The sequence below is a fragment of the Canis aureus genome, chromosome 13 (assembly GCF_053574225.1).
Source record: "Canis aureus isolate CA01 chromosome 13, VMU_Caureus_v.1.0, whole genome shotgun sequence".
NCBI classification, from domain to species: domain Eukaryota; kingdom Metazoa; phylum Chordata; class Mammalia; order Carnivora; family Canidae; genus Canis; species Canis aureus.
In genome coordinates this window covers 29,614,937-29,641,112 of record NC_135623.1, presented here as the reverse complement: position 1 = coordinate 29,641,112, position 26,176 = coordinate 29,614,937, and the positions used below count along the sequence as shown (strand labels likewise).

General features: G+C 41.4%; 1 protein-coding gene and 1 long non-coding RNA gene across 5 annotated transcripts in view; one reads left to right on the top strand and one right to left on the bottom strand.

Moving 5' to 3' along the window:
• Positions 1-184: 184 nt before the first annotated feature.
• On the bottom strand, positions 185-4,934 carry MYF6 (myogenic factor 6). Of its 3 annotated transcripts, XM_077845633.1 has the most exons (4): positions 4,101-4,934; positions 3,153-3,243; positions 1,244-1,386; positions 185-1,006 (listed from the first exon to the last, which is right to left on the bottom strand). In XM_077845633.1, exons 1-3 carry the CDS (start codon positions 4,617-4,619, stop codon positions 1,283-1,285), a joined length of 714 nt encoding a protein of 237 aa, XP_077701759.1. In that variant the 5' UTR covers positions 4,620-4,934; the 3' UTR covers positions 185-1,006; positions 1,244-1,282. The 3 variants fall into 3 exon arrangements, with proteins under 3 accessions (XP_077701759.1, XP_077701758.1, XP_077701755.1); XM_077845632.1 differs by having other exon boundaries at positions 185-1,386; XM_077845629.1 differs by lacking the exons at positions 185-1,006; positions 1,244-1,386 and adding an exon at positions 2,398-3,021 and having other exon boundaries at positions 4,101-4,930.
• Positions 4,935-5,048: 114 nt separating this feature from the next.
• The window catches only part of LOC144282242 (uncharacterized), a 75,867-nt gene continuing 54,739 nt past the window's right edge, over positions 5,049-26,176 (top strand). The window contains exon 1 of one of the 2 annotated variants that reach the window (XR_013350584.1): positions 5,049-5,250. This is a non-coding gene — a long non-coding RNA (uncharacterized LOC144282242). The remainder of the gene's footprint in view (positions 5,251-26,176) is intronic. The other variant, XR_013350585.1, reaches the window with a different exon arrangement.

The following is a 26,176-nucleotide window of genomic DNA, read 5'->3' as shown; positions in this document are numbered from 1 at the left end:
CTGAATAGAATCCATCAGCAAATAAAGTCCGTGAATTGATTAAAAAAAAAAAATTCTGCTGCTAAACAGTTTATAACACAGATCTTACTATAAATACGCATGCAGTCATGAAGTAAATGAATTCACCTGGTTAATTCTGATATTTGATTTCAGTTGTGGCATGAATCTGCGGCACATATATATACCTATATTTTAGGCACATCTTTATTTTATATATATTACATATATATAATATGTAATGCGTATACATACAATGCATATATAGACATACACATTTTAGGGAAACTATTGATTCTCTAGAAAAAAATTGTAGATCCATGATATGCATGATTAATGACTGTACACACCATTCAAACATATTCATATTCATACATGTTCTGATTGGATAATTTGAAATGCTCTACTGCTTATCTTTAATTAATTTACGCCCTAATTTGGAGTTCACTAGCTAGTCACTTTTGAGAAAGAACCTCTGGAAAACAATTGCTAAAGAGAGTCCAATTTTTCTAGGCCATAAGTGGTCTTTCTTATTTGCTAAGGCTTCTCTTCCAGGGTGCAGGGCGATTGAGAAAACAAGCTTGAAGCCACTGATACTCACTGGCTCAAGGCCCTGGCTCTGCACTTACTAATGCAAGAAACTCTTCAGTTCCAAAGAAACCTTTTCTCAAAAGAAATACAAGTTTCTTTCACAGAAGTCATTGTAGGATTATGAGTGCATATGTAAAATGCTAAGAGTCACTCATATTGCTACTGAATTCCCTGTCATTAATATTTTCCCCCGAACAGTGCCGGCAAGGCAGCAAACAGTATTTGAAGAACTGGGGCTTTTGGTGGAAGAGAAGCCTTTTGATGGTCAGTGTAAGGAAAAAAGGGAGAGCTGACATTTAGTATGGACTTGGTGCTGTGCTTTGGCTATAAACCCTTTCTGTGTGTATCTCGCTGAAATCTTCACACCCCTGAGTTAGGCACCATTGCTGTTGTCACCACGATTTCACAAATGAGGAAACTGGAAGCAGAGAGGAGCTGTTTCAGCCCAAGGCTCCACAGTAGCAACCTGGCTTCCAGCTCGGCAGGCAGGCAGTGCCCCCAGCAACTCAGCAGTTACAGCCCAGAGCACTCCCACCTGCTTTACCCAAACCGCTGGGAGAGCTTATGTGAGAGCTAGGGACCTTTCTGTGCTTTGGTAAGTGTTCTAGGAGAAAAGAGAATCATCCAGGTGCTCAGAAGACAAAGTGACCCTTACCCCCAGAGAGAGGCCTTCAAGAGACAGAAAAGGGGCAGGCTACTGTTCCATGCCTGCAGGAGGCGCTGTCCGTGGTGGTATCTGGGACTTCTGCAATGCGCAACCCCAACGTCCGGACAGGGCTGTCAGGAAGCAACGTTGGGCTGGGGAATATTGAATTCGATTAGATTCTCACACTTGCAGACCGAGCACTGGCTGCGGGGCAACAGAGGGAAGGAAGCAGTTGAGAGTGGGGAGGGGTGCTGGATGAAGGTGCCCCCGACAGAAGGTGAGCGGCAAGTACTCCGAGGAAGGGCTTGGCCTCTCTTCTGCTTCACTCCCCACTGCGATTCTTGGTGGTCGCTTCTTCCTGAAGTTACAGGATAAACAAACCTGGCACACGTTGTAAAATCGTGGCGGTGAGGAGCTCCCGGGGCTTCGAGCCCCTCTGGGGGCCTTGCTGTTTGGTCCAGCTAAGAGGTTTCATGTGTGTTGTGGTTGCCTTTTGCCCTCAGCCATTAACCCTTCCCTGCCTTGAAGCACCCGGTCCAGGGAGCAGCCCACCCCACCTCAAGGGACAAACTGTTCCCTTCTTTAATCTTCCTATTTGCAAAACAAACCCCACCCGCCCGTGGAGGCTGGTGCAGTCTTCTAACCGCCAGTCTAGTTCAAGAAAACTAGGGAGGGGCCCCCCCACCCTGGCTGGGAGGCCAGGGCGCCTCCTGCAGACTCTGACCAAGGCTTCTCGGTGGAAGGCCAGGCCTGGAAAGTCAAGGAGGGAAAGGCATTTGGGGCTACGTTAGCTCATGACCCTTTCAGGCAGTGCCACTTGTGTGGCACTCTCTTACCGGATTGCAAACTTTGGCTCAGGAAAGCTCACTCAGGCCTCTAGGGATAGAGCCGTGCAAACAGAAAAGAGATGCTGATAAAAGGGGAAAGGCGACAGTCCTGGCTCTGCCTCACTTGTAACCACAGGGGTGAGGTCCGACCGAGACAGAAATGCAGACAGAGGAAAGCCACCCATTTTCTTCCCTTTAAACCAGCCTTTAGGAACACACCCCAATAAACGGGCTTGGGTGGCATCTGAGTTACAGGCCCGCCGGCTTCCCTGGATTTCTGTGCCTGCATAGCTGCCCCCCCCATGTGTCGTTGAGTTGAATCAAATCAGGACCAACTTTGTTCATAAAGAAACTTCGCTTTTTTAATATGACCGTGTCAGGATCCTCGCACATGTCATATGCACCCCGTCACTCCACATTTAAAATAGATTTCTTAGGTTTACATAAAAAAGAAAGAGTCCTAAGATCATTTACAAAAATACATTCAGTACCACTAGCGTTCCCACGTCGCTTGAGACAGGAATGAACTTCTTTTTCTTTTCTTTTTTTTTTTTTTTTTTGAGCGTGGCCCAGAAGGGGCACCGTCACCGAAGTAACACGTTACACAACTAAGCACACGAAGCCCAAGCAGCCTGCTAGACCTAAGCCACTCGCTTCCAAAGCCCGAGGCTTCGCCCTCGGAGCGCAGGACAGTTTCTGAGAAGTACCCCCCCCCCCCCCCCCCCCGCCAGGTGTCCCTGCCCTGCGCTCGCTCCTGGGCGCGGGTTCCTGCAGCAGGTGTAGGGTGACCCACTGTGGGGGGGGGGGCGCGTGGACGCGGCCCAGCCTGCGCTGCGGGCTACTTCTCCACCACCTCCTCGGCGCACGGCAGCTTGCGCTCCTCCGAGGAGATGCTGTCCACGATGGAAGACAGGCACCGGAGGCTGCTGGAGGCCGGCGGGTCCCCGCTCGGGGTTCCTCCTGAGCGCGGAAAGACACACACGCACCTGCCCTGCAGGCCGGCGCCCCGCCCCCGCCCCCCCCGGGACCCCCCCACCCTCACCCCCACCCTCACCCCCCCACCCCGCGGCCGGCGCCCTCGCGTTCCCTACCTTCCTTGGCAGTGATCGCGAGCCCCCTGGAATGATCCGAAACACTTGGCCACTGGGCGCTGCAGGTGCGCAGGAAGTCCGCCCCCTCCAGCTGCGAGAGAACCCGGGGGCGCAGGGTTAGGGCGGAAGGCTCGGCTCCGGGAGCGAGCGGGCGCACCTCGGGGGGCGGCTCCCCGACTTCCTCGGGCCGGGTACCAATGTCCGGCCTGCTGCGGGCACCCCGAGGTCACAGGGGGGCTCTTTGGAGAGGAGAGGGGGAGGGGACGGAGACGGAGCGGCGGGGGGTGGGGTGGGGGAGGCCCCGAGGGGCACCCCGAGGTTACAGGGAGGGATCATTGGAGAGGAGAAGGGGAGGGAGGGAGACGGAGCGGCGGGGGTGGGGTGGGGGAGGCCCCGAGGGGCACCCCGAGGTTACAGGGGGGATCATTGGAGAGGAGAAGGGGAGGGAGGGAGACGGAGCGGCGGGGGGGGTGGGGGAGGCCCCGAGGGGCACCCCGAGGTTACAGGGGGGGATCATTGGAGAGGAGAAGGGGAGGGAGGGAGACGGAGCGGCGAGGGGGGGGTGGGGGAGGCCCCGAGGGGCACCCCGAGGTTACAGGGGGGGATCATTGGAGAGGAGAAGGGGAGGGAGGGAGACGGAACGGCCGGGGGGGGGGTGGGGGAGGCCCCGAGGGGCACCCCGAGGTTACAGGGGGGATCATTGGAGAGGAGAAGGGGAGGGGGAGGGAGACGGAACGGCTGGGGGGGAGGCCCCGAGGGCACCCCGAGGTCACGGGTCAGCAGGGGCTCATTGGGGAGGAGAAGGGGAGGGGGAGGGAGACGGAGCGCTGCGGGGGAGGCCCCGAGGTCAGGGGGGTGCCCATCGGAGAGGAGAGGGGGAGGGAGAGGGAGCGGCTGGGCTGGGCTGCAGGCCCCGAGGGCGCCCCCCTCCCGGCCTCCCGGGCTCACGCTCTCCGCCTTGGGTCTGTAGCTGAAGGGGTCCACCCCCAGCTCCTGCATCTTCTCCTGCTGATCGAGCTGGTGGAGCAGGTCCTGCAGCCGCTCGATGTAGCTGATGGCGCTGCGCAGGATCTCCACCTTGGGCAGCCGCTGGTTGGGGTTGGCCACCGTGCGCCGCTTGAGCGCCTCGAAGGCCTCGTTGATCTTCTTGAGGCGCCTCCTCTCGCGCAGGGTGGCGGCTTTGCGCCGGTCGGTGGGCGCAGATTTCCTCTTGCAGGTCTTGCAGGCCCAGATCAGACACTGGCCGGGGCAGTGGGGGGGCTGCAGGCCGGGGGGCGCCAGGACGTGTTCCTCCCCGCTGCTGTCGCTCCCAGCTTCCGGGGGCATTTGGTCCTGGCAGGGGGACAAGGTACCATCACTCCCTGGGTACAAAGGCGAGCCCTCTGCCACTTCTAATGGCTGCAGGGTAACATTTTCCCCGTCCAAGTAGAAGAAATAGGAGCCAGTTTCAAAAAGGTCCATCATCATGTTCTCCTCCTTGGCCTCTGACTCGGTCTGAACTGGGTGATGGGCTCAAAAACCCAGAGGAACCACCCAGATGGCATTTAATTAGTGCGGTGACATAAGTGGCCCCAGCTTTATATATAGTAGCTCCTGAAACTCAATCCAACTTTTAGCTGTCATGGAGCATCAGTCTCCCGATGTGATCACAGCCAGGGCTCACTGTCCAGAATATCTAGTTTGAAAGAAAACTGAGAAGTGTCACCTCCGGGACCACGGGCGATCCGTAGGCCCAACAGGTTACAACGAGGGACTCGGGGAGAAGCCTCCAATGTAAAGAAAGCACCGAGGGCTTCCTTTGAAGACAGCTGAGATGCTAACCTGTTTACGGGACAACTTCAAAAACAACTGGGGATTAACGCTGCTCCATTCCCCTCCCCCAGGCTCATCTGAATTCTAAGTATAGACCCATGATGAAAGATCTCAGAGGCAATAGCCATTGCTCCAAAATAGCCCGGTTAATATTTGCAGAGTGGTTCAGCTCTTCCCTCTGTCCTGTCTGTCTGTCTGTCAAAAAGATGCTATGGCTCTGATTAAAACCATTACAGTCCTTCAAAGGTCATACATGGCTTTCAGGCTTCAGCCTCAGTAGCAGCAGGTAAATCTCTTTCCTCTCTTTTGCGAAGGCTGTGACATGATTTGGGCGCCGGAGGGGTGGCTGGAGGGTGCTCAGTTTCCTTCCTTGGCTGTCTTTTTTTTTTAGGGGGGGGGGAGTGGGTGGCACCCAGGATCTGAACTCTGCACCCCTCCATGGCGTTGCAGCACCAGTGAGGCTGGGGGTGGGGCGGAGGATGGGGTCGCAATCCGTGGCATCACTTCTCTTTGCAAACCAGTTTTAGTGGAGACGAGACTCACACCCTGGCTCCTTGATATTTCAGGATTCTCTGCGGGCCCCTCCCCCAGGTTCTCTGGCCCCTGCCCTGCACACTGTGCTCGCTCGCTCGCTCGTTCGCTCGTGGGCTTGATTGTTCGCATTCTTGGTATCCACGGACTCCAAATGAGTTGTTACGCAGGGTTCAGATGAGAGAGGTGGCCAGCAAGGCACAAGCCAGGAAACGGAAATTTTGATTGCAGCCTGCCAGGGTCCAATACTCAGGAGCATGGTGACTGGGACAGGTGTCTCAATTGCCTTCAAGTCCTGGCTGACTTAATTTCTCTTTATATGCACATGGACAACTACCAAGAGAAGAGCAGTTGCCCTGTAGAATTTTATCGGGGGTTGACGCCCACGGTCTCCTGCAGGTGAGGCAGGTAGCCTTAGATCAGCTGCTGGATGAGCATCAGTGAGCACTTAAAGCATAATAAGGCTGTGTCCACGGCTAAGGCCTTTCTTATGAAGGAAATAAAGCACAGCTATGACAGAGGGGTTCTTGTTTCTCTTTTATTACTGCATTCTTTTCTTTTCCTGTTTCTTTCTTTCCTCTTCCCTCCCAGAGCTCTGGAAGGACACCCTTCACCTCCAAATGGCCTTTGGGATGACAGTCAACCTTGGTTTTGGCCTCTATAGTCAGTAGAGGGAAACATAAGGTCTTCCTCTTCTGTCCTCAAGTAGGGATAATTATAGGCTGTGTTCACTATGACTTCATTTTTTTTTTAAATGGAGGGATTAATGGTTAATGTAGGAACTAGCTACATTTTTAGGTTAAGTCATTTATTCCAGAAGATCGTTCTTCACAACCTTTTCCTATCGAGCCACAGGCTTCAGGTGTTATGTTCCGACACTTTTGGCTGTTTCTATGTTTTTGTTATTGTGCAGTAGAGTAATTTCCTAACAAGTTTGAGAACCATTTTTATGTTTTTGAAGAATCATAGGAAGTCATTACCTCTTTGGTGACATTTTCTCCTATTTCTAGCAGGGCTGGTTGCTAATATTAGCAGTTAAGACAGCAGATTGGAGGCTCTAACAACTCGGGGGATACTCTAACATCCATTATAGAAAATTATCCCATGTTCTTAACCACACTGAATGATGCACCTTATAAGGTGAAGATAATTTACAAAGTCATTTTTAACCAGTAAAAGTATATAACATTTTTGCAGAGGTAAGTAAGGTAACAGTATCTGAAATTCATTTATTCAACATTTTGGGGATACCTACCAAATGCCAGATAGTGTCCTGGGGGATGAGGATAAAACAGTAAAAAAAAAAAAAAAAATTGACCCATTTTCTCATGGAATTTGAATCTAGAAGGGTGAATGAAAATGACTAAGAGATAAAAAAAATGTGAGAAATAGTCCTCAATTTGGGGTGTGGAAGGCTTAGGTCACAGTCATTTTAGCTTGTGAAGACTTAGTTCTACTATTTCAATTTCTCGCTTTTTTTATACATAAAATTGATACGGTGACAAAAGACGTCAAAGGTAGTGATGAAGTTTTGCAAATTGTGCAGTCCCTTCAAAAATGTTGCATATTCTATAAAATTACTTTTGCTGCTGGAATTAGGCATAGGCAACAAATGAGAAAAGAAAAACACCACTTCTAAGGAATTTCACTGCTTGGATAATAGAAGTAACGGTAAGGTGGTACCATTCTGAGACTCTGTTGATTTTAAGAGTTAGATGTGGGAGAGTCTGGAAGAGAATGTGAAAATGAGCACTTTCCTTTTTATTTTTCCCTCATCCAAGTGTTGTCCCTGGAGAAGCAGCGAATTAAAAATGTAGAAAGAGAAGATTCTAGAAAATAGAAAAAGCTTTGAGGTGCTGATCAATAGTAACCTCCCAGACAGGGGCGGCATTTCTTTGTGTGATTTCAAACTTGACTACAGAATTGTTGCTCCTTATTAAATTAACCCCCCCCCACCTTCCCAACATTCTCTAGAACTCAGGCCAATATAATTTAGTGTTGTTGTTCTCTTTGGTCGAAAGGGGCTTTTCCTTCTTTTGTTGTTGTTTTGGGGGCTGGGGGTGGAGGTGGGAGGAGAGAAAAAGGAAATGCCAGCTTGGGAAATAACCACCCATTACTAGATTAGGTAATGGGAAAATACACAGTGATTCCAAACAACTAACTGGTGAACTCTTGGAACTCAAACTGTTTACAGAATATGAGATGCCTGTAATTGCAATTGCATTATTTCTCAGCAGAACTTGGGAGACACAGACCTTGGCAAGTAGTCAGAACAGGTTTGTGTAAACTGAAATCCTCCAAACTTTAAAATAGCACAGATGCAGTTATAGAAATTATGGAAAAATTAATAGCAATGCGAGAATAATAATATCAAGGAGCGATTATTTCACTTCATGGGCCTAGAGTTCCTTTGTAACAAAAGCTGAAACTAGGTTAGTGACAAAGTTGAGAGTTTTCAGACAGCTTACCACCTTGTTATTCTTACTTCATGCTTAATTATTTGTAAATACATTTTCTTCCCATCATCTCCACAAAAGCTCCATTATATCCAGTTCTTGTCTGTGAAAAGGAGTGGGAGGGAAGGGATTATGGCCACTCAGTCAATGGTGGATTGAGGCATGAGCCTTGCAAGGTGACGGTAAGCAGCAGAACAACAACTTTGGAGTGAGACAGAAGTTCTGGCCATTCTTTTTAAATCTTTTAAGATTGTATTTATTTATTTATTTTTGGAGAGAGAGAGCATGAGTGGAGGGGGAAGGGTAGAGGGAGAAGGAGCAACAGGCTCCCCTCTCTGCTGAGCAGGGGGACAAGCTCAGGGCTTGATCCCAGGACTCTCAGGACCATGACCCGAGCCCAAGGCCCACACTTAATTGACTGAATCACCCGGACGCCCTTCTAGCCATTCTTAATGATCTTAATAATCTATTCTGAGCCTCAGTTTTCATAAGACATCAATTGGCATATATAACACATCCATCACAGGTGTGTCATTGGCCAAAAGTGAAATGATAAATTGTTGAGTCCATGATGAGGAGAGCACTCAGCAGATGCTATTTCACCCCTTCCCCTACCCGGTTCACAAGGGCTGGTTGACGTCGCCAGAGAGAATTAGGTGAAGTGCCTAGATTTGGTGCGACAGGCATTTAAGATGAATTTTGGGATTGATTTATGTTAATGGTATACTGGAAGTGAAACTACTGAACCTCATGACTCCAAGAGCTGTGCTGCATGTATCTATGCCCTCAACCAATCTCTGGGGGACAGCCGCTGACTAAATAAATAAATAAATAAATAAAAATAAATCACACAAATGAGTCACAGAAGGAGGAACTTTGGAGGAGAGAGTATGGCTGGAAGCTAGGGAACAATGACAAGTCTATCACCAATTGGGAAGGATGGTTTGGGGATAGAAATCCCTGGGGTGTGACCTTGGTATTTCCAGGGAGCACGTTGAAGATTTTTAGCAAACCTGTAGGTTCAAGGGGTGATGACAGGAGCAGGAAGCTCGAGGAAGAAAAGGCCACCAATGATGATGGTTTGACAGAAACCGGTGAAGAGGTTTTTGTGGGTCGTATCAAGGCACGTGGCTCTACCGTCCGCAGAGTTGGGTTCCAAGAAGGCCTTTGGGTTATGGCCAAGGAAGCAGGCCTGAGGGCCCAGCAGAGGCAGTGGTGAAAACAGAGAGGCCTGAGGGCCCAGCAGAGGCAGCAGTGAAAACAGAGCGGTGAAAACAAAATAGGACAGAAGAAAGGAGGGGGGCGGGAAAGGAGAGACGCAGGAGGAACAGAAGGGCATCCAACCTGCCTGGGGAAGAAGAGTCAGCTAGAGAGGCCCCCAGAGAGAGGCCCACAGACTAGAGGCTGACAGCAAGGGAAGATCCAGAAGAGGCTGATGCATGCTTTTCACTGGCCACAGCTCAGTGGGTCACATGAACCCCAAGACCTGTAATATACCTAATCTGCAGACAGTTTGTGCCCAGAGAGACCCCAACACTGGGGTATAAATAGTCTTGCACTTCCACTGATAGAACATTCAAGTCACTGCAGGGAACACCGGGGAGGGGGGGGGTCAGGGATCATTTCAAAGGCAGGTCCCTTGCAGGAGGGCGGCCCTGGGAGGTGGAAATGGGCCGGGAGTGTGCAATGGGCCTGAAGGAGCCCACTGCTCGTTTCTTAGGTTTTAGGCCCATAATTTCCAGGGCAAGAGGCAATGTGCACCCCTCTGCCTGCGAAACACTCATTCCTTGGCCTTTGCAACAGTGAAGCTTTCTCCGTAATTTGATGCTCTCCATTATTTTCCAATCAGATTTATGAATGTGGGAGCAAAATTCGGGAACCATTAGCCTCTTTCCAGGTTAAATAATGCTTCCTGGTGGGTCACCGACTGGGTCGCCCACTGGTGTAGGTTTGCTTAGGATGGGAACCCAGGGGCCCTGACTTTCAGCACTAAAACTGGGAGAAACCCATGCAAATCAGAACGAGTCGGTCACCATCCATCCCGGAAAAATGCAATCGATGCCTACAAATATCTATTCCTAAGTCAGACAACGGAGTGCAGGAAATATAAAGTAGACTTCTTTCTTTAAAAAAAAGAAAAATAGGGCCAGCCCGGGTGGTTCAATGGTTTAGCGCCACCTTCAGCCCAGGGTGTGATCCTGGAGTCTAGGGATCAAGTCCCGCATCGGGCTCCTGGTGGGGAGTCTGCTTCTCCCTCTGCCTGTGTCTCTGCCTTTCTCTGTGTGTGTCTCTCATGAATAAGTAAATAAAATCTTAAAATTAAAAAAAAAAAACTACAGTGATTCCAAATATAGAATTTGTCTTTAGTCCTAGGCCTTGCTCTGCCACTTGCTAATATTTGACCTTGGGCAAAGTCTAGAACTCTCTAAGCCTCAATTAATTAGTCCATAAAATGGAAATAATATCACTTTATTTAAGATTGCTTTAAAGATTAATACAATGTCAACTTAATATACAGTGTCTGTCTAGCACATAGTAAAACTCAATACAAATTGTTTTAAAGATTAAAACAATGTCAATGAAACACTTAATATATAGTGTCTAGTGCCTAGTAAAACTCAATACAAACTCAATACAAATTAACTTTTGGCTGAAGAAAAGAAAAAACATCACCCAACTCCATATCACCTTAATAAATCACACTCTGCTTTTTTTTGTTTTCTACATGTCCCAAAATTTCATATCATGTGACATTACACGATGTAAATGTTGTACTACATTATTTTAAAAATATAACTATAGTGCAATATTATGTCTATGTTACCTTTTGTACTTAAAATATTCCATGACCGTTTTCATGACACTACGTACAACTATTGTTTAAAATGTCTAAGGTACACGGAGTAATTTTTCAGTGTTGTTTATATCTTTTCAAGACTAAATGAATTGTGCTGTTTAGATGATCCAAATTCTAGTAGGGTCTGGCGTTACTAGCTTTGCTAAGCTAAACAGATGTCTCTAGTGTAGAATGGTTAGCCAAGTATTTTGTTACTGTCCTCCAACTGGCTGGTTATGACATATTGTCCAAAATAGTTGGTGCTTTTAATGCCAATGTCAGAGCCTCCTGTGACAAATAGTCACCACTGTACAAACACATTTATTCCATAAAGTTTTTCTACCGGTTTAGAAAAAAAAAAGTTGTTTAATCAGCCACACACACATTTCATACTTTTTGAGAAGTTCAGACGTTTTTGCCTTCTGAAAACACATGTTCGTTTTTAGGATAGTGATTATAAACACACCAAAAGTTAGAATATGTTTAAATTGTATATTATCCAGAGCTTTTTAAGTAAAGAAATTGTAAGTCCAGTGTGTCACTAGCCACATAAAAAAGTATGTTAAGTTTTATCTTCTTTGATTTCGTGACCTAGGCTAGATGTGATTGGAAGAGACTTTGCTGTGTAATTTCACAGGAAAAGTATACCTGTTTTATTAAACCATGTAAATTAATTTTTCATTTTCTTGTATATAAGTATAAACTACCATGAGATTGAAGCTATTTGTACAATATAATGTTCAAGAAGTGGTACTTTGAGAGTGTAGATGCTACTTTAAAAGCAGAGTGTAGTTTTACATTTTATTTTGTAAAGTCATAGCCATCATTCAACTCTGGAAAAAAAAAAGAGTGGCAGGCTCTGTGTTGAAGCGCTTTAAATGAATGATCTCATTACAGCTTCACAATGTTTTACCAAGTATGTTATATAATTATCTTCATTTTAAAGAGGGAGAAAGCAAAGAGAAATTAATCTATTTGCTCAAGATCACATGCTTATAAACCAATCCTGGTTCTTATTCCCCATGATTTATATAATCAAAAAGAAGTTCTTATTCTGAGCCTCCTTACAGTGACCAATAGAAGAATAGTCCTCAGAGAAAAAAAAAATCGGGGGGCAAACTAACTTAGAGGAACGTTGAGTGTTTATTTGACAGCCTGTAGGGTAACTTCCTTTTTTTCTAGTAGAGTGACCAATAGAGGCGGTGTTTTGATAGCTGATGGCCGAGATTTGGATCCGTGTTCTGTCCCATGGGGAAACAATGATGCAATTGTATTTTCCATGCACACTGCCATGTACAGGCAGCTGTCACCGAGGTCATATACCTGATGCTCAAGTTAAAGTGCTCAAAACCCAGTGTCTATTTCATTATTTAAAAATATACAGTAAAAGCAGGGATCCCTGGGTGGCTCAGCAGTTTGGCGCCTGCCTTTGGCCCAGGGCCTGATCCTGGAGACCTGGGATCGAGTCCCACGTCGGGCTCCCTGCATGGAGCCTGCTTCTCCCTCTGCCTGTGTCTCTGCCTCTCTTTCTCTCTGTGTCTCTCATGAATAAATAAGTAAAATCTTTTAAAAAATTTTTAAAAATATACAGTAAAAGCAAAGGGGAAAAGGTGGAGTAGTTTTGCAGACTCGGACTAGGGTAAAAGTGGGGGTGGAAAGCCCATACTATCCAAGTCCCGCACCACACAGTGCTACGTCCTGCCTTTCTCCTTCAGTCTGTCCATTGCCAGTAGTTACAAAGACTATAACTGAGGGAGAGCAAGAGACTGCAGCAAAGGAAGGTGCCTGGAACCAATATATGGATGTTCCTTGGATCAGTCAAAAGCTATAGCTCACGTATAGTCTGCTGAGCAGCCATGGCTTTAATCGGTGTGGGCCAAACTGGATTTCCCGAATGAATGCTCAGTGTCAGGCCTCCTGAATACATGGTGTCTCAGGCATATTTGGTTATCGATGCTTAACTGGCCCACCATCCCTTCCTATGATGACAAGCATAGGCTGCCCCTACTTGATCTATGTCTAGTTTGGTTCTCAAGCCATTTGCTTTTATATTTAATTTCATCTATTCTGGATGGAATAGAGAATTCTTGTTTCTTCTCCTACACTCTATGGTAAGATTGAATATTCTGAAACAATAGCGAATGTATATTACATCTCCTTTCCCAATAATTACTTTCGACTAGAATTGCTGTTGCTTCATGATTTTTCATTGTTTACCTTCTTTTAATTCTTTAATATGAATCTATCTTTATAAACGGTTAGTGGCATCATCTCATTTCTATTTGCCTCTGTCCATTCCTTGTTCTTTGCTTTTTTTTGGAAGTTGCCATTTTTCCTATGTACAGTCCCACACCAAACCCTATATTCCACACGTGGCTAGAGAGAGTCTCTCACTTACTACCATCCTTCTTAAATTTCTAGATCTTATATTAAGTTACAAACACTGAAATGATTAACTACTTAGCAATAGATCCAAGTTTATTTTACCCCTTCTGATTCCGTATTTATTATATATTTAAAAAATTTCAAGATGACCGTCCCTTTTTAAAAATAAATCCTTTCACATTTTCAACAGACTTTTAGATTTACAGAAATATTGAGCAGAAAGTTCAGAGTTCCTGTAAACTCTCACAGTAAATGTTTTTAAATTCCTCTTTATTCTCATTCTCTTTTTCTACCTCTTCCTTAATAAGCCTTTATACTGTGCAAAATTTTATATTACCCTTAGAAAGATCTATAAAATATTCGCCTTCACAGTGCCTGTTTTGGTATATTTGGTTTATTAATGCAAATTACATTGAAGTTTAAGAGATTATTTCACATAAGCCACTTATAAAGAAAGCCTTTATTAAGAAATCCTCTTAATATAATGTCTTCCTAAAACAGAGAGGGGATATACTTTAAATTTTCTATGAATCAATTATACTTTCAGTCAGGTTTAATAATCAGGAAAAATGTTTAATTTTATTACTATTCATGTATTGACAGAACAGAGAAAATTTTGTTCTGAGCAGGATTGCCCCTGAAAAAGCTAAAACTTAAAATATTCTAGTTCCAAATATTATAAAACTCACTTAGAAATAAGATAGTTTGGGCTTGAAAGAGTCTTTTTCTCTCTCAAAAATAATGGACACATTTTGGTCCAAGAATTACATCGCTGAGGGTAGAATTTCTTTCTAAATTTGTTTCCAAGAAAACAGGCGATCATATGCTGCTGGAGATCAAAAATAAAAAAAAAAATAAAAAAAAATAAGACACCCACATAGCCCGTAATAAAACATTCTTTTCTGCTCAATGCAAACTAATGCGGACGGTGACAAGCATGACTCCTATGATGGATATTTGGTAAAGTTCGATGTTCTTTTCATACAAACAAGGGCTCTATTAACATGGTTTCCTCAACTCCACTTCTCACTTCCAAATCCTCTAGGAATTGACACCAACTGTCCATTTTGACACTTGTTCATTAATTTCCTTTCAATGGAACTATTCTCTTTGCTCAGCTGTTGCAACAACTTAAGGTTTTTACAAACTCTTCTGATACGGTTTTCTGTTGGACATTCTGTCTGTATCCAGAAGACAATATAACACCAGAGCCCCGAAGTGTGTCGCCGAGTCATTAGTGCAGTTTGCCACTGGCTCCACTACCCACTCTCACAGAGGGAAGCTTGACCTCCTATACAATGAAAAGAGAAAAATCCATTCATTCCCTCTACCAAGACTTAATGTCTGAAGTTCAGTAACTGGCGACGGTAAATCTGTGCCAATGCTTCCTTCCTTGCATCCTTCCACACAGCTGGCCTTCCCCCTTTGATTGGAAGGCGTGGATGCACACACTATGGGAGTGGGGTCTCTTCACCACCATGACCGGAAGCACTAGCAGATCCCAGAGAACAGACAAGGATTGCTGTAGCTCTTTGTGAAATATGGTCAACCTTGCTAATTGTTATCCACGATTGGGAAACCCCAGCTCCGTGAGGATTTAAAGGGTAGAAAACTGAATAATAAGAGGCATGGCTGGAGAGGAGTATAACATTTGTTTTGTAGTAAAATGAAGTTGGACTGTGCACAATGGTGTGACTTTTCCATGGCACAACAAGCTCTTTAGTTGTGTGTCAGTTTTTGTTTTAGGTTAGTGAGAAACATCACATCACGAAGAAGGAATGCAAGAATCAAGGGTTGCCTTGCACTTTCCCAATCTGTTGCGCTGTTCTCAGAAATGTTTGTATTTGATGTTGCCAAAAAGGTAGCCTTTATTTTTTTGTGTGTGTGTGGTTGTTATGCTTAAAACTAATATAATAAGTGGCATTTGATTTTTTAAACATTCTTTTACCATTTTGTTCAGATCAGTGTGGTTTAGTCTTTCAGATTTTTTTGTATTATATTATATAGTGTAATAGCACTAAGGACATATATTTTTTTTTAAAGAACTAAGTAATTTCAAGATATTAATTCTTTCATGTTCTATATATGATTCTAAGATAGCTAGACTTCTTATGTTTCCAACTTTATTTTTACTTCTTTGAGGGTTTGGTATTTTATATAGCTTTCTAAAACTCCCATAGCAGACTTTTTTTTTCTTTAATCTTATCCATTTCAATTCACCAAAAAGCTTATTTTTTTCCGACTTTGAAGAAAATCCCAGTCTTCTCAATGGAATAAGTTATCTTTTGAAGATTAAAGTGATGATTAAAATCAGCTTTTGGACATATGCTAATACTATAATACTATTTTTGGCTGTGGTGTGTTACTTAAAGAGTTTTATAAATACATTATCTTAGCAATAACCTCAGCCACAGGAAAAAAATGAAGCACGATCTTATAAGATCTTATAAGATTAGTGTGAGATTTCCTGAGGGTGCAGTAATTTAGCTCTACCTTTAGAAGTGGGCAGCAAGACTTTTCTGGGGCTCTGGGGCTTTTAATAGTCTAGCTAGAGAAAAGGCAAATAATGGAAAGAGAGGAGGGGAGAGAGGGGGAGAGGCAGGGAAAGGAGGGAAGGAAAAGGCTAGAAGAGGGAGAGTAGTGTTGTGAAATAATTCTGAGTTCAGAATTGACGACTAGACTTCTATCAAAATCAATTGCTTAAAAAATCCAGTGTTTGGAAAAGCAAGGCATTTTTGGAATTATTTTAAGTGCTCAGCATTACTAGATAAACACAAAAGGCTTTAGGTAAAGCACATTTCTTTATGGTTTGCTTCCTTGGGCATACAATTTGGTGAAAAACACAGTCACAGGAAGCTTGGAAGCATTCGTATTGTCTCATATGTTCCTGCCTCAAAGTTGATGACTGTAAGGAACGCACAAGGAAACTATTTGTAGAATATGGATCAGCCGACTGTATCCATTCATTCACAGCTGTCTCTTTCCATGTGTCTCATACTGATCATAATATCTGCTTCTACGATTATTCAGAACCAAGCACCTAACACATTGCCCTATAATGCTTATTTGTTCATATGACCCACTCCCCACTCTCTAGGGCAGGTGCTGTGTAATCATCAGTGCTTGGAAAAACACCCTGGTGGAGAACAGGTGCTATGTGATCTTTGCTGAGTGAATTCACGAGAATGATAATTGTCAAAACCGCCATCATCGTTTTCTGAGATGAAGTGGTATTTTCCTTGTTAGCGATTTATTTCTATTTTTATTTCAACTTGGGATTTGCTTGTTTGTTCATGCTTTGCCTAAAAGACACTTATGTAGGTCAGTACAAGATATAATGAACACTTACTGTCTTTGGGATGGGTTCTTTCCCAGAAACTTTATGGGACCAGGAGCTCCCCTTACTCAAAACACCTTATAGCAAAACTTCTCTTTTTGTACATGAAATTGCTAAACTGTGGATACTAAGTCTAAGTAATTGATTGCTAAACCTGGCTGTCACCATTAAATTAGAGTAGAGATTTTGAGTTCAGGCGCGTAGACTATGTAAATAAGAGAGTATGCTTATTGGCTGTTGATTTTAGAAGTATTGGTGGGTTGCTTGTTCCTGGTCACTCAGCTCCCAAATACCTGGCCACCCTTGATGTTCCTGGCCTCAATGTCAACAAAAATCACTATTTCGCCTAACTGGCCCTGTTAGAGTGAGATCCTCAGGATGTGTGTTTACCCCAGGACACTCTCTAGAAGCTGATCTGTGTTGCTATCTATTCACCTCCCCCAGACCCTGCTGGTTCAGCTTCCCTAAAATTGTTACAACAGTATGGAACTCAGCACAGAAAGCTGTAATGCTTAACTCCCCTCTTTATATTTTTCAGCTTTCTTCATCATAAAGTCTTGGCTTTATAGTAATAAAATTATGTTTTAATTGACCCTAAAAGAATTTAGTTTTGTAAAACATTTTTTGGTCCAGTGAATCCTCATTTAAAAAAACGATATCTTTAATGTTACATACTGGATAGCCCCTTTAATAAAAGTCCTTTGAAATGAAGACAGTAGACTATATAAGGCGCTTAAGGAAATAACCAGGCCTCAAGGTTTATTTTAAGAAGTGATCTTGGTATCACATCAGAATCCTTAGGGGAGCTTGTTAAAATTTGGATTCCCATGACCCACTGCAGCCCAATTGAAGTAGAATATTTCTGTAAAAGCTAATAGAGTTGTTGCTGGAATTAAATGTGTCTAGCACAGTGCTTTTTCATCTGGCTGCACGTATGATCATCTGGGAGGTGTGGAAAAGGCCAGATGAGTTTAATGCACAGTCAACTGACCTAACACAACGCCCAACACTTATTAGATGCCCAGTTATTAATTGATAGATACCCTTGTTGGACAAATAAAAGCTAGTAAATAATTAAAGACCCACCCCTAATTTTAATTTATTAAGTAAAAGGAAGATCAATGAAATCTCAGATATAGTTTTTTTTTACTTCACATAAGACTAGATCTTGACTTTTGATGAGCATACATATCCCTCTAAAATGATTTTACATTAGATCAAAATAGATAGTTTTTCAATTATGAATAGCATTGGTAATTTTATATAACTCCTTTTCCTCAGGAAAGTCTTGCTTTTTTTAACATGTAAAATTAATTTTTATAATTTTTAACCCAATGTATATAAAATATTATCATTTTATCAGATAATCATCATAAAATTTTAATAATGTAACACTTTACATTTTTGGATTAAGTCTGTAAAATCCAACGAGGAAAGTCCTGCTTTAAAACATGGATTCTAGGGTACAGGGTCAGGAAGAAATAAAACTATAATTTAATTACTGAAAAACCCGAATTTCCACATGATAATACAGAAGTGTTAATAAATACCAATATTTACTGCTTCCCTACCATGAGACACTTCAAATTGTCATTTAAAACTAAGAATTATTTATATTATCTATTTTTTCACAATATCCTTCCGAGTTGATATCACATCTAAATCTTCACATTGTACATTTAAAGTGAAAGCAAACATGTAGCAAAAAATGCTAGGATGAATCACCTGTCCCCATGTATCGTTTCTTTTATAAAGAATTCCTTCCTGGAATTAAATTTGCATAAAGATCTTGTAAAAGTTCACACAATGACATTCTTCTTGGTGTATGCTCCCCTACCTTGTTATATTATGAAAAGTATGAAAGCTGAAGTACAAATTCTTCCATATTATAATGTCAACTTTGCCAGATTACATGAAATGTCATTTAAAAATTAGACAATAAGTTCCAGTTTAGTAGAGCTGGATTGTATTCAGTATGCAGAAAGGACATTTCTTAAAAATTGAGATTAACATAACAAATACATATTTTTAAAAATAATAATCCAATAAACATAGAAAAAAAATCCCACAGTGATGGAAAACTCAGAACAGGCCTTGCCTTTCAACTGACTTCCTTTAGCAGATGTCTGGATAGAATTCATTTTATTTATTTTATTTTATTTATTTTATTTTATTTTATAAGATTTTATGTATTTATTAATGAGAGATACAGAGAGAGAGGCAGATGACAGGCAGAGGGAGAAGCAGGCTCCTTGAGGGGAAGCTGATGCAGGACTCGATCCCAGGACCCCAGGATTACGCCCTGAGCCAAAGGAAGATGCTCAACTGCGGAGCCGCCCACACCTGCCTCATTTTAAATATTTTTTTGTAAATTGCATATAATTTCAAAGTCCAAGCTTTGAAAGCAAAGCAGTCATACTTCAAGCCAATACAGTAAATATTCCAATTACCCTATTAAACATTTTAATAAAATTTTGATGCATTTCTTTCCATGACCCTGACCAGAAAAAAAAAGAAGAAAGAAATGTAAAAGCACTATGCCAAATTGTTAATAATAGCTATATTTAGGGGAAAAAGTAGTTACACTTAGGTACTGGAATTTTGATTGATGTACATTTTTAAAAGATTTTTATGTAGTTAAAAAATTCTATAATAAACATTCTCTACTTTTGTAATGAATGTCATTTAAGAAAATCAAATAAATCCAGAAACTAGAACTACTGTATCTGGTAAATAAGACAGAACTTTAATTTTAAGACCAGGAAACAAGACCTATATACCACACTGCAGCAAAGTTCTACTAATGCTGACCCAGAAATATTGAAGGGATATAGTAAATTTCCCTGGATAAGGACTAAATTCTTCTCAGAGTTTGGGGCAAGGCTGAGCTTTCTGGTTACACGGAGTTGCTTCTGATAGATACACGTGAAGACCGTGGCACAGGGAACCAGGTAGCTTGCTCCACACGATACGCTTCAATTCTATGGGAAGTTCAGTCCTTCCTAAGTAGAACAGATTCTGTTATTTGCTACTCTTTAATTACTATTATTATTATTTTTTGGACTGCGAAATAAGGTTACTCAAAGTGGCCCAGTAGTCTAAACTTCAGATTTTGTTTCTGGGACCTATGTAGATCTTTGAATTCTTGTAAACTGTGGGGGAAAATGTAAATGTTTTATGTTGAAGTGGTATGAGCCACTGGGCATTAGAAGTTGGGTGAGAGATTATCCTGAAAGAGATTTATAATAAGGTCATGCACATACTAAGATGTATTCACTCCAAAATTAATCTGGGTTTTTGGTGAGTTGGGTAAATTTAACATGATTCTTTCTTAGCAGCCAGTTTCCTTTCATCATTTATTGAATATCTTTTTTTTTCCACTGTGATTTGTCCTTACCGACATGTTAAAACCTTATAATTTGGTCTGTGTTAGAAAAACTTGTTTCATTGAGGTATTGCTTCCGTCTCGTATCATAAATACACTTTATTTAATGAAACTCCTCAATATATGAAAGAAAAATTCTCTCATCACTCTTCCTGCTCAAAAAATTTTAACCTGTTTCCCAATTATTTGTTCTTTTAGACAAACTTAAGCAGTTCTTACAAATTTGAAAAAATCCAGTACTATGAATATTTGTTACACCTATGGAGTAATTTGAAAAGAATCATGTTCTTCATAATGGGCTTCCCTTACCAAAACATTTAATCATATTTTAGATTTCCCTGTTTTATAAGTTCCTTCAGAAATGCCCTATAAATTTAACCTCATGGTATTTTATCATAATTTGGACATAATCAGTGAACTAATTTTTCTCATTATATCTTCTCATCATTAATTGGTTTACTTATGGTTTTGGCATATTTATATTGGGGTCACTTGGATTAGAGAATTTATTACTTATAAAGTTTTTCAGTCTACTTATTTTATCTCCTAGGTTTTCTTTTTTGGTACAATATTTTTGTACCAAATTATGTCAATATTGACCTCTATTGTTATTTTTGTTATTGTTTTGGTTTACATTAGTGGTATCTACTTTTGGTAACTCATTTTGATAATTTTTTTTGTCCCTAAAATCTCTCTAATACCCTAGTTACTTAAGGCATTCGTGCATTCATTCATTCAATTACCATTTATCTAGAGCTCATGCTCTATGAAGGAGAGATATAGAGATAGAGATATATGTGCGTATAAATGTGTAGGTCTATCCCTATCATCTGTCTTCTATCTATCTATCTATCTATCTATCTATCTATCTATCTATCTATCTATCATCTATCATCATCATTTATCTATCTTCAGGAAATAAGGGGCCATTGAAACCTGCCTGGTTGTCTCTACTTTGTGTACGTTTCTGAGGAAAAGAGTGGTGTCTAAATCCAGCTGGCATATAGGACCCTGCTCCCTGCTGACCCACTTTCTTGCCTCTGCCTTTTCTTGGATCTACATGGCGCCAGTCCCTGGACTCTCTTTAGCCTTGCTCCACCTGCCTGTTATGACATGCTACCTCTTACTAGTCCGCCCTCATGTGTCCTGCTAGCCTGGTTTGCCACCTGTTGCTCACTACTGTCCTTCTGGACCTGGTGTCTGCCTCCATGCAAGTGCATACTGACAGCTGGATCCAGACCTGCCTCTGTATCTCTAGCACCAGCTTCGCTCTGTGGAAGATCTTGGTTCAAGTTTCTTCTGAAACTGCCTCACCCTGCCTTTTTAGTCTGATTAATTTTGCTAAGATCTTTCAAAAATATGCTAAACCCATTCCTGACTCCTTAGAGAGTAAATATAATGTGATTTAAAGAGAAGAAAAATATGTTTTCTTAAAGAGGCCTTTGGTTGCAATAGGTATTATTATTCTATCCAGTGGCTATTGAAATATGCTGGATTTCAAATGGTCTTGAATTTTTACTTTTTGAAGACTTATGTGCTTTTAATAACAAGGTATGTGTGTGTGTGTGTGTGTGTGTGTGTGCATGCGTGCACACAATATTAACGATATAAGCTATTGGTGCTGCTATTTTCAAGCTGTTTTGAATTGTGAAACCAAGTTTATTGAAGTGTCTATAATGTAAGGGGGGAAAAAGCTGTGGAATAATGTTTAGAATGTTTAGAAATGTAATTAATGTTTAGAAATGTTTAGAATTCTTTTTCGTCAACTTCAGTTGTTCTAAAGGTTTTCTTGTATTCTATCAAGATCTTGGTTTAATTCTGGAAAACCTGATAACCCTGAACAAACGACACTGTTGTGTGCCAGGTTTCTCTGCTCTCCCACTTTTGCTTTTGATTCAGCAGTATTTGCTCCGTGATTGAAAAGATATTTTAGCAACTGTGCATTAGTACGAGAATATACTGTCACATAGGCGATATTATTTTACTTCTGCTAAGGCAAACTTTCAACTGAACATATTTGTTTGAGATTCTCTCCCATATAAGATGTTACAGCAAATGCTATGGGAATAAAATCATGAGAACGTAGACCTTGCTCGCAAGCAGCTGACAATCTAGTAAGTGGGGAATGCCAACTGGATAAGAACTATTGAAGAAAATGTAGGAGCATGCACATGGTATTAGGATGTGGCGGGTGTGTTTTTGTAGCAGCAAGTATTCTCATTAAGCTTCAGTCTAGAAAAAAAAGAGTAATATCATGAGAAACGATTTTTTAAAAATTAATGAATTTATTTTTAGAGAGTGGTGGGGGCAGAGGGAGAAGGAGAGAGAAACCCAAGCAATATCTGTGCAGAGCGTGGAGTCCAATGCAGGGCTCGATCTCAGGACCCTGAGATCATGACCTGAGCTGAAATCAAGAGTCAGGTGCTTAACCCACTGCACCATTCAGGTGCCCTGAAAGGATTTTTTTTTTTATGAGTTTAATTCAACAGGCAATGAAGACTATTGAACAGATTAGTGAAATGATCAGACCTGAGGGCCAAGGGAGATAAATCAGGCAACAAATTATAGGGAATTGGAAGCAAAAACAATACAATTTGGTTTGGACCATTTACCAGAGGAGGCAGCAAGTAACAGAAAGAATACTGGACTAGGTCCCTGAATTCAAAGGCCAGCACTACCACTGGCTTTGTGGCATGAACAATTTGTATAACGGGGACTAATTTAGACCATAGCAGGGAACTTCTATTCTTGAAGAGCGGGTAATTAGCATTTACGTGTATGTCCTGTGCCTAATTAGGGGAGATCAAAGATATTAATATACAGTGGTCTCTAGGTCATAAATTGGGGCCTGATGGCTAACACTGCACCTCCAAAACCAGACTTCCCATTTCAAGCCTAGACTCTCACGTTTACTTAGTGTGTAACCTTCGGCAGATTATTTAACCTTCTTTTGCTTTTGTCTTCTCATTTGTAAAACACAGTACCATCTACTTCCAAGAATTGTCAGGAGATTAATTCATTAACATTAGTAGAGCCTCTAGAAGCGTGCCTGGCACATAGTAACAGTCCAATAAAGAAGGTGGTTATTAAGTTACAATAAGTAAAATAATAGTCTTTTTTTAATGCAGATTATTCACATCACAATTTTAAGTGTATTCTTTAAAACATAAACACGTAAAACTTCTGATACATCCAGGGAGTAGGTGTTAATCCTGTTAGCATGCATCAACTTTATGAATGTGGTGTCCTTAGACTCATGAAACCCTGTTCTGATCTGAAAGCCCAACAAGGGAATGTATCATATCTTCCATGGCAATTCACCTGGTTATAAATACGAAGTGAGTAAGAACATAGTGAATTCTGTGGAAAGCACTTAGAGCATGTCAAGTTTTATTTTTAATGTTCAAAACACTAATTGTTCATGCTTTGGGAATGGAGTAGGTAAGTGACAAAAGTAAATATTTCCATATTGTGCTCACTCAAGCAGGAGAGGACACTGATAAATTTGTGAAAATAACACATAAATATTTCATGCCATTTTAATAAAGTATTAGAGTTTAAAATTTACTCATGTTTGTGACAGTGTGAATTTTTTCAAACACAAAGAGAATAGAATAGAAATAATAATAGAAACTTTTTTACTCATCACTTAATTTTGACAAATCTGTGTTGCCATACAGCCCATAGATGCTTCAAATTTTACACCAAGATTTATAAATGCGTTTGAAACCCTTGAGGATGCCCCTGATTCATGGCAATCCATCACTGTACCTGTGCTCCTCTTACGTCAGAGGAAATCATGATTCTCCTGTGAAATAATTCCTAAAATTATATACTATTTGTTCTTTAAGAATTCTGTAAATGGTATCTTGTAACTATCTTGTGACTACTTTTTCACTATCCTTCTATTTTTAAAATCAACGTTATTGAACTATAATTTACATAAAATAAGATGCACTCATATGTATACAATTTTTTAAAGATCTTATTTATTTATTTATTTATTTATTTATTTATTTATTTATGAGAAAGAAAGAGAGTGTGTAAGTGGAGAGAGGGGCAGAGAGAGAATCTCAAGCGGATTGCATGCTGAGCACAGAGCCCAACGTGGGGCTCGATCTCACTACCCTGACATCATGACCTGAGATGAAATATAGGGGCACCTGGGTGGCTCAGTCTGTTAGGCGGCCAATTCTTGGTTTTGGCTAAGGTCCTGATCTGATGGGCTCTGAGATCAAGCCGCCTGTCCAGCTCTGTACTCAGCAAGGTCTGCTTAAAGATTTTCTTCCTCTGCCCCTTGCCCACTCTCACACACACGTGCTCTCTTTCTGAAATAAATAAATCTTTAAAGCAAGAGAACATTACTAATATAAGTCTTTTTTGAGAAATATATTTTATTTTTTTCTATTTACTTATTTTTAAAAGATTTTATTTATTTGAGAGACATGGAGATGACAAGAGAGAGCAGGGCCTGGAAGGAGAGGAAGTAGGCTCCTTTCTGAACAGGGAGCCCCATGCGGGACTCGATCCCAGGACCCTGGGATCATGACCTGAGCTGAAAGCAGATGCTTAAGCAACTGAGCCATTGAGGCACCCTAAGAAGTATAATTTAATTTCTCTTGGATAAATGCCTAGGATTGGAAATGCTGGGTAAAATGATAATATGGTCTTATGATTAACTTCTAAGAAACTATCAGACTATTTTCAGAAGTGACTACCATTTACTTCCAGTTCCAACTGTTCCAAATCCTTGCCAGGATGACTTGATATGACCGTTTTAATCATTCTATTGGGGTGATTATCTCATTCTGATTCTAATTTGCATTTCCTTGATGACTAATGATGTTGAACACATTTTCATGTACTGCCCATTTGTGTGTGTGTCTGGGGGGGGGGGGTCTATGTGTATTATTTTGCAAATATGTGTATGCTGGATACAAGTCTCTATGACATTCTCCCAGCCTGTGGTTTGAGCTTTCATTTTCTTAATAGGGTCTTTTGAAGAGCAGAAGGCTGTAATTTTGATGAGGAACATTTTGTTATTTTTTCTTTTATATTTCATTTTTTGTAATATAGGCAAAGGTATTTGTCTATTCCAAGATAATAAGGTTTTCTCTTAGTTTCTTTTCTACAAGCTTTATAGTTTTAATGATTATATTTAGGTCTGTATTACATTTCCGTTTAATTTTTGTATTTGTTAAATGCGATAAGAGATAAAAATTCATGTTCTATCAGGTGGACATCCAGTTGTCCCTACAGTATTAATTGGAAAGATATTCTTTTTCCCATTCAATTACCTTAACACCTTTGTTGAAAAACAATTCATCAGATATGTGTGGGTTTATTTTTCGACTTTCTATTTTTTTCTTTTAATGAGAAACACTATCTGTAGTGTAAATCTTAAATTTAAAAGTAAATTAAACTGTATTCTATTTAAAATTTTTCACTATCCTAGGTCTTTGCATCATTTCTACATAACTACAAAAGCATGCACATAGTGCTTATCAGTTTCTAGAAAAGAGAAGCCTTGTGGGTTTAAGACTGATATTCCAGGAGCACCTGGGAGGCACAGCTAGGTGTCTGAAACTTGGTTTTGGCTCAGGTTGTGATCTCAGGGTTGTGAGACTGAGGCCTCTACCAGGCTGTGCACTTAGCATGGAGTCGGCTTGAGATTCTCTCTGCCTCTCCCTCTGCTGCTCCCACTCGTACACTCTCTCTTTCTAAAATAAATAAATAAATAAATCTTAAAAAAGACTGATATTCCATTGAATCTATAGATCAATGTAAGAACTGATATCTTAGTAATATTGAGTTTTTGAGTTCATGGACATGCTTTAAAACAATTATTTAAGGGGTGCCTGGGTGGCTCAGTGGGTTAAGCATCTGCCTTCAGCTCAGGTCATGATCCTGGGGTTCTGGGTCAAGCCCCATGTTGGGCTTCCAGTTCAGCAGGGAGTCTACTTCTACCTCTGCCTCTCCTCCTTTGCTTGTGCTCTTTATCTATCTCTCAAATAAGTAAATAAAATCTTAAAAAAAATAAAAACAAAAAAACTACTTGAATGTTCATTAATTCTTCTCATCCATATCATTTCTGGTATATAGATCCTGCACATTTCTTGTTATATTTATTCTTAAGCATGTTTATGGATGCTATTGTTAAGGGCATTTTGAATTGAACTTCCAGTTTTTCATTGATCGTATGTAGAAATAAAATTGATATGTGTATCATGATATGTCCTGTTACCTTTTTAAAGGTACTTATCATACTCAGCAGCTATTTTA

Bases quoted from the DNA above. Each gene is read 5' to 3' on its own strand.
- MYF6 (XM_077845629.1), bottom strand. From the start codon at position 4,619: ATGATGATGGACCTTTTTGAAACTGGCTCCTATTTCTTCTACTTGGAC. The intron at 3,244-4,100 runs GTGAGCCCGGGA...GTTCTCTCGCAG, and splicing joins ACAGACCCAAGGCGGAGAGC to CTGGAGGGGGCGGACTTCCT. The intron at 3,022-3,152 runs GTAGGGAACGCG...TTCCGCGCTCAG, and splicing joins CGCGATCACTGCCAAGGAAG to GAGGAACCCCGAGCGGGGAC.